Raw genomic sequence first — 13,093 nt, forward strand, 5'->3', positions numbered from 1 at the left:
TACACAGGTAGGTGAAGGCAGTGTTAGGAGTCTTGCCCAAGGACTCTTATTGGTGAGTGCTTGTCCAAGCAGGGGATTGAACCCCAGTCTACAGCGTAGAAGGCAGAGGTGTTACTCACTACACTAACCAACCACATATTCTGTTTTTATTGTTTTTACTGCTTATATTTTCTTTCTTTATTTTTCTTTCTTGTTTTTTTTATTTTGCTGCTTATATCTTCTTTCTTTCTTTCTTTCTTTCTTTCTTTCTTTCTTTCTTTCTTTCTTTCTTTCTTTCTTTCCTCCCTCTCTCTCTGTCTCTCTCTCTCTCTCGGCTGCTGTTTTGTGTTGTCAAAGTTTTGTGTTCATATCTCGACTTTTTAATCACATTGTAATTTAGAGGATCCAGTGATATTCAAGAAAACAAAGTTTATACGACAAAATGTATCATACAGATGCAACTCCATTCATTTTCCTCATAGACCTGGAGTTCCTTATATGGGCATAAGAGCACGGTGTCGACTACAGAATGAGGACATGACATCAGTGGCCTGTTTCCTTGCATTGAAAGACTGTTTGCTTCTCCCGTAAAGTTGCCATTTTGGAGATAATGATAAATGGGGCACATTATTACATGTAGGCATATAACTCCCATTCTTCATTGTATTACATATAAGGTACATGTATGAGGTAACCTGTGTGTGCATGGTTGGCATGTCAGCGTATTTGTGTCTCTAGACACACTTCAATGCAAAGTTCTGATGTTTCTCCAGGAAATAAATAATAAATCAGTTTAAAAAAATAAATAAATAAAAATTGGCTACATGTTTATCATCTTGTTTTCTTCTCTCCTCTGTTCTGATGCTGAGCTGAAGCCGGTCCAAAGCTCATTAGGACTTAATGAGGTTTTGGACCCGTATCTCAATCACTGTTACTTTAGTTCCTTTTCCAAACTTCAGAGAGAAGTGCTGACTTTTGTTTTGTTTGAGAGAGAGAGAGAGAGAGAGAGAGAGAGAGAGAGGGAGCATAGTAGGGGCCAACTAATACGAAGGGGCCAGAAATTTTGATTATGTATGTATGTATCCCATTTATACAGCACCCTGAAATGCAATTTCAGCCTATGATATCCTTCAGTTCAGCCTTAAATTTTGAATATTTTTACAGATTACACCAATGAATCTGTGTAAATTCAGATAAATCCATGCAGCATTAATCTAGTTGACATTATCGATGTATTGGCCGGGCCCAGGAATGCAGTGTGTGAGGGCCCAGGTGAAGGTGTGTGTGAAACCCCAGGAGAGAGGTGAAAGCAGAGCGCTAATTTCAGACACATCTCACACTCACACTCACAGCTACTGCATCACCTACACAGCTCTGTACACATAGCAGTGCGTGCTTGTGTAGGTATACGTGTGTGAAGAGTGTAGTGCTGCTTCCATGCAGGGCACCAGAAAACATGTCGCACGTCTTTTTTCCCTCTTTCTGTGAAACTCTCACTTCTTTCCTACTTTTGGCTTTGTAGTACACTCTTTTTCTCACACCTCTGTACACACTCAGTAAGGGAGAGGTGAAGAGACGTGTGTTTTTTGAGAGAGGGGCATCTATTTCTGCATTAATGCTTGCACTTATTTGTATTCGTTCGGCCTGTGTTATATACTGTGGGTGTGCTTGCACAGTACTGAGCGAAACATGATGACCACCCTTCATTTATTTCATTTCCAGGCCATGAAGAACAAACTAAATTACACAGAAGTCTAATAAACCAAATATAATATTAAATTGTACCATTTAATCCTAAAAAATCCCAGGCTTATTACTTATTACTCACTGGAGCTTATTATTCAATAGCTACACAGACTTTAGTGCTGACTACTTGAGCTATTCTTAGGTTATAGAAGTGAGTCATAAAACTTTGGATCCTGCCAGTGGGAATACGACATTCAAGGGGTTAATATGTCCAGGCTTTTGCTTCCATTATTTTCCAGAAGACTTACTTTATGTTTCTCAAAAAAATCTGTAGGTAAAGTTTTCCATACATCCACAGTACAGTCTTAGAAATGTGTTACACTTCCTGTTTCTCACAATCCAGTTATTCTCAAACACATTCACTGATGTTGAGGTCTGGACTCTTTGTTTTTGATTGATCTGTTTCTGTTTTACAATAATAGCACTTACAGTTGTCTAGGTCAGTTCTAGCAGGGCCAAAATTTCATGAACTGACTTGTGGCACAGGTAACATGCTATAACAGTGACACATTTGTAGTCACTTAGCTTTTCATCACAATCCATTCTGCTGCCAATGTTTGTCTGTGAACAGTGCATGGCTGTATGCTTACTTTTATACACCTGTTGCAACGAGTGTGGCTGAAACAGCTGAATTAATTTAAGTGTGGTGTCCATATACTTTTGGCCATATAGTTTATCTGTATATATTCACAGTTTGCAATTTATTCTGAGGAAGCTGCATCTTCCTGAGAGTCAGCGACAGTTTTGGTGCAGGCTATGAACAAAAAAGCCCAACGCACTCGCTGACGCCAGGGAATCAGAGCAGCGGAACAAAAAAAAAAGTCCAACGTACGCGCTGACGTTAGGGATTCAGCAGCAGCATGTCTCTTTGGATCTCCCAGCAGAATTCTTTTCTCTCTGATCCTCTCTGTACTTTCCAACTATTGTGAAGCAACACTGGCTTTCCGAGTCCACCCCCCCCACCAATTTAGAACTGGGCTGTCAGAAAACAGTGAACAGTGGCCACATGAGGTGGACTGCAATACACATTTTCAAATCCATAGCAGTTTTTCTTCTTCATATGCCGGAACGCCGTGTTAAAGCAATTATGGTGGCAGGACAGAGTGTGTGGCCTCTACAAGATTCTCTTGACATGATATAAAGAGTAATACAAGGCAAAAACTGAAACTATATTACACTATATGTTGTACAAAATTTGATTAAATGTTGTTAACCTATTCAATATATTCATATTGCTTTATTCTTCATTTTTAATAGCCCATTACAGCAGTACAGGGCACCAGTAGGTGTCTTATCTTCCCTCAGACTCAGTGTTAATGTCAGATTTGATGGACGTTATTGCATTAAAGGTTTTGGATAGATAGAGGACTGTTGTCACATCCAATGTAAGACTTTGTCTTTCACTGCTGAGGTCAGACTGTCTTATTTAAATGAAGCCTAACTTTATTTCCCTGTCAGTAATATTAAGTTTTGACACAGGTTTTTTTTAATAGTTAAAGGGGGAACAGAGTTGCTTTATGTGCTGCATGCAAGAAATTGTGATGTGTATTAGGCATAAGTGTATTAGGCACAGTTTTCATTTTATAATGCATTCAATGCATTTAAATATCACAACACATTTAGCAACATAATGCAGCATAAAATGTGGCCTTTATATTTTATGCATTTGTTGCAATGTTAAACCAAGCACATAAATTATGCTCTAAAATGTGAAAAAAAATCTTGTTTAATTGTTCTCTGGAAAGAATGTGTTAGCTTACTTTCACATAGAAAAGCAACATGACTTTGACCAGCAGTGTTCAAACTCTGCATATTTACAGTTAAATATATACACTGCTCAAAAAAATAAAGGGAACACTTAAACAACACAATATAACTCCAAGTAAATCAAACTTCTGTGAAATCAAACTGTCCACTTAGGAAGCAACACTGATTGACAATCAGTTTCACAGCTGTTGTGTAAATGGAACAGAAAACAGGTGGAAATTATTGGCAATTAGCAAGACACACTCAATAAAGGAGTGGTTCTGCAGGTTTGGACCACAGACCACTTCTCAGTACCTTTCTGCTTTCTGGCTGATGTTTTGGTCACTTTTGAATGTTGGTGGTGCTTTCACACTCGTGGTAGCATGAGACGGACTCTACAACCCACACAAGTGGCTCAGGTAGTGCAGCTCATCCAGGATGGCACATCAATGTGAGCTGTGGCAAGAAGGTTTGCTGTGTCTGTCAGCGTAGTGTCCAGAGGCTGGAGGCGCTACCAGGAGACAGGCCAGTACACCAGGAGACGTGGAGGAGGCCGTAGGAGGGCAACAACCCAGCAGTAGGACCGCTACCTCCGCCTTTGTGCAAGGAGGAACAGGAGGAGCACTGCCAGAGCCCTGCAAAATGACCTCCAGCAGGCCACAAATGTGCATGTGTCTGCACAAACGGTTAGAAACGGATGGTATGAGGGCCCGACGTTCACAGATGGGGGTTGTGCTCACAGCCCAACACCATGCAGGACACTTGGCATTTGCCAGAGAACACCAGGATTGGCAAATTCGCCACTGGCGCCCTGTGCAGGTTCACACTGAGCACATGTGACAGACATGACAGAGTCTGGAGACGCCGTGGAGAGCGATCTGCTGCCTGCAACATCCTTCAGCATGACCGTTTGGCAGTGGGTCAGTAATGGTGTGGGGTGGCATTTCTTTGGAGGGCCGCACAGCCCTCCATGTGCTCGCCAGAGGTAGCCTGACTGCCATTAGGTACCGAGATGAGATCCTCAGACCCCTTGTGAGACCATATGCTGGTGCGGTTGGCCCTGGGTTCCTCCTAATGCAGGACAATGCTAGACCTCATGTGGCTGGAGGGTGTTAGCAGGTCCTGCAAGATGAAGGCATTGAAGCTATGGACTGGCCCGCCCGTTCCCCAGACCTGAATCCGATTGAGCACATCTGGGACATCATGTCTCGCTCCATCCACCAACGCCACATCGCACCACAGACTGTCCAGGAGTTGGCGGATGCTTTAGTCCAGATCTGGGAGGAGATCCCTCAGGAGACCATCCGCCACCTCATCAGGAGCATGCCCAGGTGTTGTAGGGAGGTCATACAGGCACGTGGAGGCCACACACAATACTGAGCCTCATTTTGACTTGTTTTAAGGACATCACATCAAGTTGGATCAGCCTTTCGTGTGTCTTTCCACTTTAATTTTGTGTGTGACTCCAAATCCAGGCCTCCATTGGTTAATAAATTGGATTTCCATTGATGATTTTTGTGTGATTTTGTTGTCAGCACATTCAACTTTGTACAGAACAAATAATTCAATGAGAATATTTCATTCATTCTGATCTAGGATGTGTTATTTGAGTGTTCCCTTTATTTTATTGAGCAGCATATATATATATATATATATATATATATATATATATATATATTTATATTTATATACATCTCTTTTCATATACCTTTTCATATGAAATGTACATTTTTTGAGTTGCAATTAAATTTGTTTACATATATATTTAAAATATTCCATACATCAGGATACACAGTAACATATCGTGATATTTCTTTTTCTATAGGACGTTATATTAGTACTGAGCACCATTTTTCCCCCACGCTGCTGCTGCCACCATGGACTTCAGTTGATGGATAGTTGCCATTTTCTTTGTGGACGTGCCATATTTTTTAAGATTGTAACTTTTTTCTTTCAGTTATGCTTCATGTGCAAGTCTGTGTGGAGGGAGATTCAGCACTGTCAGGGTGTTTGCAGCTGCATTACAGAGTTTCTTTGCAAATCAACTAAAAACTGATGCGCATCTATTAGATTTTGAGTTCTTATAACTTTTGTAACTTTCATTATTACTGCTGGTCTTAAGTCTGTTCTTAAGCCTTCTCTGCAACTTTCTGCCATCACATACAAACAATAACATCTATACTGAATATAAATGACAGTGCATATTGCTTTATATTCAATTTGTTGATATTTAATTAATATCAACATTGTATTAGCGCTGAGGACCAGCAGGTGCTTACAGAGCTTGGTTTTGCAGTATTGCCCACAATATAGTTTGACTTGATGGATAGTCGCTGTCTTCTGTCTGCATTGTGAACAGTGATGTAAACAGTTTTTAGTTTCAGTTCTGCGTAATATGGCTTTCTTTCTAAAGTAGCTTTTTCCATCTATTATATTTTGAATCTTCACATTTTTATGACTTTATTTAGTTGTTCCTGCTATATATATATATATATATATATATATATATATATATATATATATATATTCATTCAATGGCACATTACGTAAGTCTCAAGCATCTTTTAGTCTTTTTACACTATGTATGTATGCCATTTAGCTTCTGCTTCCATTATATGTCTTATAACTGAGCATAATTGTCTTTGCTTCGTGTTTCATGTGAAATTTTGTGTGAAGGAAGATATGGCATAATTTACAGTTAGACTACAGGTTGTAAACAAACTGATGACAGTTGAATGTCACTTTGTGGCAATATCCTTGAATGTAGCAGTAGATGTTGAGCTGCAGTGGGTTTTCTCTCTGATTTTACAATAATTCACTCCTGCTGATTCTGAAGACTTCAGCGAGCTCTAATCTGCAGCTATTGAATTCACCCCAGTTTGCATTCATCGGGGAGCAGCACAGGTGAAATGTGAGAGGAAGGAAAGGAGGAAGGGAAAAAGAGAGATAGGAAAGAGGAGAGGGAGAGAAGAGAAGTGTTGAAATGTTTGGTGGGGGAAAATGTACCGTCCACCCCCTGATGGGACATTATTCCCACACCTGACAGACACCACGCTACGGCTATTTTCCATTTAGCACTAAAGTAAACGCTCCTGATTTTTCACGGAAGATTGTCACTATTGTTTGCCGACCTGCCTGCTGCTCTGAGACGTGTTTCTGTGCAACTGTAATGAGGCATTTGCTGTGCTTAGCTGGTTTGAGTCCTAATCAACACTTTTTTTTTCATCAACAGCTTTTCTGTTTGTGATTAAATGTATGCGGAGTTACATTAACTCTCTTATTTCAAACAGTGCAGATGTCCACAGTCTGCTGGCTGGTTCTGTTACAGTTTAACAAAAGTTTTCTAGTTTGGAACCTGAACTCTTTCTGCGTGGCTGTTACATAGGTTAGAAAATTACATGGCGTCTCATCAACACTTTCAGTTAGATTTTTTTTTTTTTAATGAAAAGCCCCCAGCATGGCAACCTGCACAACAGCTTACAGTGTGAGAAACTTTCTGTGTGGAAATTAATTATTCGTCACAAGACTGTAGCTGCAAGTGTGAGCCTGTAATCAAAAATTTAAATTCTACAAAAATTAATATTCATGAAATTAGAATAACAATAATATCTATAAAGAAGTTATAGCAAAATTGACGCGAGGAATAAAAATTCAATATAAGGAAAATCCAGAATTGATTTATTTGCAAGCAAGCCACATCCAGAATAAAGTTATTATAACATTAGCATCTGGAATGGAGGTATAATAAAATTAACATCTGGAATAAAATGAAAGTTAACATCCAGAAAGAAATTATTAAGAAAGTAATACCTGGAATAAAATGATGAGAACATTTGCATTCATAATAAATGTATCATAGAATTAATGTCAGCTTTAAATATTACAAAATTATTCAAATGAAATAATATTTAAATTTGTTTCCAGCATGAAGTTATGTTAAACTACTTTGAATAATGCAATAAAAGGACATTGTTATGGAATCTTTTATGGTGTTACTTTTATGATGTAAAATTAATATCCATTATGAAGTAATAAAAAGAATAAAATAATAGCATTGACTCATTAACGTGCAGAAGTCATATATCCAAACAGAAAATTATTTAAAATAAAGGTATAGCAAAATTAAAAATTAATCCAAAAATGGAAAATGAATCCAAAATAAAGTTGAAAATGGTTTGTTGCAGAAGTTGTGTTTCCGTCAAATCAGCAAAATGTAATTTTGCCAGGCATGACTAAACGTAAATAAAATAAGACAGGATTTTGTTTGGCATCCCTTAGACTTAACCTGTAGTAGATGCTTTCTTCTCAAGGAAACCCATAAATAAATGGGAACTTTCTAAGATTTGTAAGATTTAAATTCTGCACAAATTGACCAACGTCAGTGCACTAAAATTATGCATATTAATTAAATGGGGGGGAAAAAACCCAGCTGGTTGCTGGAATCTGTTCCAAATCAAAGATGGTACTGCATCTGCTGCCTGTTCAACCAGTCTGCCATGGAAACATGAAACATGTAGTGTTTTTTTAATTCATCACCAACTCTGTGAACAGTTTGGTAGGTAAACAGTTTTTATTTTATTACGTTTCTGTAGAATGGAACATTTTACATCAAACCACTCTGGATGACTTCGTTTATATCGTATTGTTTTTGTTTAACACCACTGTTTTGCCGAGAGGTGTAATTCTGTTGTTGTTGCTGCTTTTATTGCTTTTGTATACAATATACACAGCGCACAGTATATAAATCAAACCTTTCATATTATTATTTTCATTACAGTACAGAGTTTGAACTTGAATGGTTGTGGTCAGTTCTGATGTTTTTCTGTCTATGTGTTTTTTCAGGTGAAGACGTAGTGGCCCACAGCAGTCTAGAACTCAGGCTGTGTCCAGTCCCATCTAACAAACCCAACTTCACGCTTTCTCATCCCGTGGAAAGGAGCATCTTCACCAACGTCAGTCAGAGGGGCGGGGCCATGTGGGCACTACAGATGCTCCTATTGGCCAGCCTGCTGGGGCCTTCTGCTCTGGGTAAGTTCCTTGCTATTTTTGTAGGTTCTTAACAAAAAAATAAAAAAGAATTAACTTGTAAAGATTTAACCTTAGAAATGTAGTAGGGTTCTTACTGTCAGTTTGCTACTTTTCACAATTATGTAATTACTTATCACTGCCAAAAGGGGGCAGTCGTGGGCTGGAGGTTAGGGATCTGGCCCTGTGACCAGAAGGTTGCCAGTTCGATCCCCAGGGCCGACAGTCCATGACTGAGGTGTCCTTGAGCAAGACACCTAACCCCCAACTGCTCCCCGGGCGCCGTGGATAGGGCTGCCCACCGCTCCGGGCAAGTGTGTTCTAACTGTCCCCTAGAGTGTGTGTTCACTAGTGTGTATGTGGTGTTTCACTTCACGGATGGGTTAAATGCAGAGGTGGAATTTCCCCGGTTGTGGGATCAAAAAAGTATCACTTAACTTAAGAATTACCTTTACAGTCCATTTTCACTACATAGTTATTTACATATGAACTTGATTCTATAGTGAATTGGATTTACATTCAACTCATCAGGTTTGGCATTTTCTCATCACAACTCATTTCTATTTGTCAAAAATAAAGTTTTTCTAGGCTAATGCAGACAATAGACAATAAAAGATAATGAAAATAACATTTTATCTTCTTCGTGCACCACCACTCTGGGGTCAGCTTTACTTTCCTGCAAGTCCTTGGTTGTCATATGGGGGTTTTGCTTTGCCTTACCAGTCAGCCCACTGGCATGTACAAACACAAATGTGGTGTGAATTGACAGTTAAGAATCTACACTTATAACACAATTCCTCTGCTTGTTTTAATGAGCTACAAGTGAGAAATAATTAGAAAATGCTTTTAACGATGGATTTCTGAGGCTTAATTCTGTACAAATTTAGATCGCGCAGTAAGACATTACTTCATTTTTGAGATGAAAACCACAGAAATGACTGATGAGGGAAATGGCCACGCACCAGAGTGACCTTTAGTTTTCTTCATGAATTTTCTCAGCATCAGAGAGCAATAAAGCGATTTGAATTTAATTAAATTGCGTCTTGGAGAGGAAGAGAGGAGATGGTAGACGGAGCGTTGGGTTTAGGGGGGTAATTGGCCATAAAGATGTTAATTTGATAGTGCGAAGTCATTAATAGGGACAGGACTAAATTGAATTGTTTTTTGTTTTGTTGTGTTTGTGAGCCAGCCAGCCTGCTTACGTAATCAGAATCGCGTCTCTAATGTCGTTTGTTTTCTGTCCCGCTCAATACCCAGAGCAAGTAATCACAGAACTGCCCCCTTTTTTTTCCTCTTTAATGACCAAAGACAGAGAGAGACAAGCCAAAAAGAATAAAGCACAGCTTAATCCATGCATTCATTAAAATTAAGCCGTTAATATTTTCATAAATATAACAGGCAGTATACGCTACACTCTACAACGGTTTCATTATAATATAAAACACGAGTTGAATAGTTTCTCAGCAAGTCTCTTACAGTAACTCTCTGATCTTCAGTCAGCGCTCATAATGGATTCATCATTCTGAAGGGAAATGCGGCAGCTAGCATCCCTTAATCTTCATTAAGTGCGTCCAGTTCCAGCAGCCAGACATGTACTCAGTCTGACCTCTGACTGCTGCTGGTGGTCCAGTACTGAACTCTGAATCATCCACTTTGGCCAGATCAGCACTGTCTATTGTTCCTTTCTTTAGACTCGCCCTAAGATTAGTGTGTGTGTTACCAGCTCAGTTGCAATCAGTATGTTCTGGAATATATTAAGTATACTTGAGAAAGTTTTATGTAAAAATAAGCAACAATGAGCAAACACAAAACATCACAAGGCTCAAAGAAAATGTGTTGCTAAATTTTTAAATCACCAAAATGATACTGAAACTGTAAACTTCACTTTAAAATACTGTCAACTTTACTTAAAAACACTGTCAATAGACAATACTTGAAACAGTGTAAATATAATTTTGAAAATCATTGTAAACACTACTTACAAAACACTAGAAACATGACTTGTAAACTGTAAAAAAATCAAAAATACTGTACACTATAATATTTAATAATATGTAACTGTAAATTTTACTCAAAACATGAAATATTGCTTATAACATTGTAAATATTATTTTGAAAACACTGAAAATATTACTTAAAACAGTAAACATGACTTTAAAACACTACAAATACTGTTTTAAAAGCACTTAACGGTAAATAATATTTTAAAATGACTAAACATCACCTTAAAAAAACTGTAAACTAGATTTATAAAATTTCTTATAAAATGGTATAAACTGTTATATAACTTTTAAAAAGGAATATTATCATAATATAATATTATAAAATATATAAGTAAATATTTAAAAGTAATATAATATTACTTTTAAAAACATTACTTATTAAAAATGCACTGTAAACATTACTATGAAAAAGGAAAAGAACACTGTATACTGTAAACCTTATCTTAAAAAAGTTGCAAAAACGAATACCTTGCTTTTACTGTAAATTAACAAATACATTTTTGTAGGAAGTGTAAAAAATCACTTTTGCTGATTTTAACTTAAGTTAAAATAGCAGTTAAGTAGTAAATTAAGATCTAAAATAGTACATCAATTTGCTATTTAATAACTATTTAACAAAACTTCAGTAAAATATCACTTTGATCAAAATAAGTAAACTTGCTTACAACTCTGTAATAAAGTATACTGTTGTCCTTTACAGTGGAGTCACAGTTAGTGAAAAAGCTGGTATGATGTTGTGTTTTATATCTAATTCTTTCTTATTTGTGAGTGTTCTCTTGGGAAAAGTACGTTCATCCTTTATTTTTGTTGTTTTCCTATATTTTTTCATTCCCGGACGTCTAAAGAAATGCAAAACGGTTTGAAGCGTAGATTCAGTGACTGATTTCATGACGTATGTCATGGCTGATATTCAGTGGAAAGTCCCTAATGCACTTTGAAGCTTTTCTGAAGTGAAGCTGGAAGTTCAGGCTGAGGTTAGAAGTTGTCACCCATTCTTCTCTTCTTCGCTAATTCTGCGCTTCCTTGCTAATCTGAAGGGAATTGGAAGTGACTAAGTCTTCTGTTATGGAAGTTCCCATATTGCACTGGGGTTATAGCCGCAGCGAGCTAGCCGGTGCCTCAGGCTGCAGAAGGACATGCTTGGCTGCCTCTCTCTGTTTTTCAGTCCTGCTGGTTAGTTAGCTAATCGCTAATCTTGTTAGTGCCTCTCTGTCACTGTCCATATGAGGGAAACGGCTCAGATTTGCTGCGAATTCATGAAAAAAACAACCCCGCAAATCCCTGGAAGCGACTGCTGCTGTGGTGGTTGTGCAGATGGAGGACCGGTAAGCAGAAATGAAGGAAATATATGGATGGGAGGATGAAGGAGGAAAGGAAAGTATGCTGTGCTGAAAGAATAAACGCTCTCTCTCTCTCTCTCTGTCTTCCAGTTTCTGTCACTCCACCTCTCTCTACAGACCCGCTCCTCCAGGCATAAACGCCTGGTAACACATTCATCATCAGTCCATGCCTGCGTAGCATATTCTTTATGAAAGAGAGAGAGAGAGAGAGAGAGAAATAGAAAGAGAGAGAGAGAGAGAGGGTGACAGTAATAGATAAGGCCCCACAGACCAGAGAAAAAGACGAGAACTCTCCAAAGTGACACACATTTTTCATAATGCGAACACGACACACGACGGGCGATGAATGGATTTAACTACACGGGGGAGAGAGGGGGGGGGGGTAGAGAAAGAAAGAAGGGGAAAGAAAAAATGAGAGAGCAAGAGAGAAAAGAGATGAAGAGAAAAAGAAATGACAAGAGGAGTGAGAGAGTGAAAGAGAGAGGAGGAAAGATGGAGAGAGAGGAAGGGAGAGAAGTCAGAGAGGGAGAGAGAGATAACTGAAAGATCAGGAAAGAGGGAAGGAAGGAACAAGAGAGAGAGAGAGAGAGGGGGAGAGGGAATTGAGTGAAAGAGAGGAGCGAGGGAGAGTGAGAAAGAAAGAGTGAGAGAGCGGGTGTGAATGTTCTTTTGGACTTGAGAATGTAAATGGGCTGTGTGTGAGTAAAGTGGTGAAACCTGAGGGACAGCTGCTTATGACAGCTTCATTTACACACACACACACACACACATGTCCCAACACATTCATGTTGGTTGGGTTTAGCTACAGGAGTGTTAGTGAGGTCAGGGGTGGTCTGTTTTGGGTCACTCCAGCTCACTCCAAAGGTTTTAAATGGAGCTCCATCACTCCAGAGATCACAGTTCCACTGCTCCACAGCCCAGGCCTGAGGGGCTTTACGTCTCTTTTCTGTCGCAGTGTTAGCAGCGCATTTTTATGAAAACCCCCGTGTTAGCAGCCACCTTAAAGAGGCTGATTTCACTAATATGAAAGCGTGTCTGAATACTTTTGGACAGGTAGTGTTTATTCATGTCACATTCATACACATGGTTGAGCTCCTCTGTAATTAAAAGCATTTTTACTGTTAGAATGCAGAGAGGGAGTCTCACATTGATCCATCCTCCCTCAGCTGCCGTTGTCATGCTGATGAGTGGACGGTGGTCAGCGGGTGTAGAGCGTGATAACGTCGCTCTCGGCTGGCCCCCTCTCACCGAGCT

At 38.9% G+C, this 13,093-nt stretch overlaps 1 protein-coding gene across 17 annotated transcripts in view; it reads left to right on the plus strand.

The window, feature by feature from the left end:
- LOC108427443 (adhesion G protein-coupled receptor L3-like) overlaps nucleotides 1–13,093 on the plus strand; it is a 444,945-nt gene that overhangs the window by 151,848 nt on the left and 280,004 nt on the right. For all 17 annotated transcript variants that reach the window (XM_037533074.1, XM_017697583.2, XM_017697582.2 and 14 more), the window contains one exon: nucleotides 8,314–8,499. In XM_037533074.1, coding sequence (XP_037388971.1) covers nucleotides 8,445–8,499 — 55 coding nt within the window. In that variant the 5' untranslated portion in view covers nucleotides 8,314–8,444. The remainder of the gene's footprint in view (nucleotides 1–8,313; nucleotides 8,500–13,093) is intronic.

The sequence above is a fragment of the Pygocentrus nattereri genome, chromosome 22 (genome assembly GCF_015220715.1).
Source record: "Pygocentrus nattereri isolate fPygNat1 chromosome 22, fPygNat1.pri, whole genome shotgun sequence".
NCBI lineage: Eukaryota > Metazoa > Chordata > Actinopteri > Characiformes > Serrasalmidae > Pygocentrus > Pygocentrus nattereri.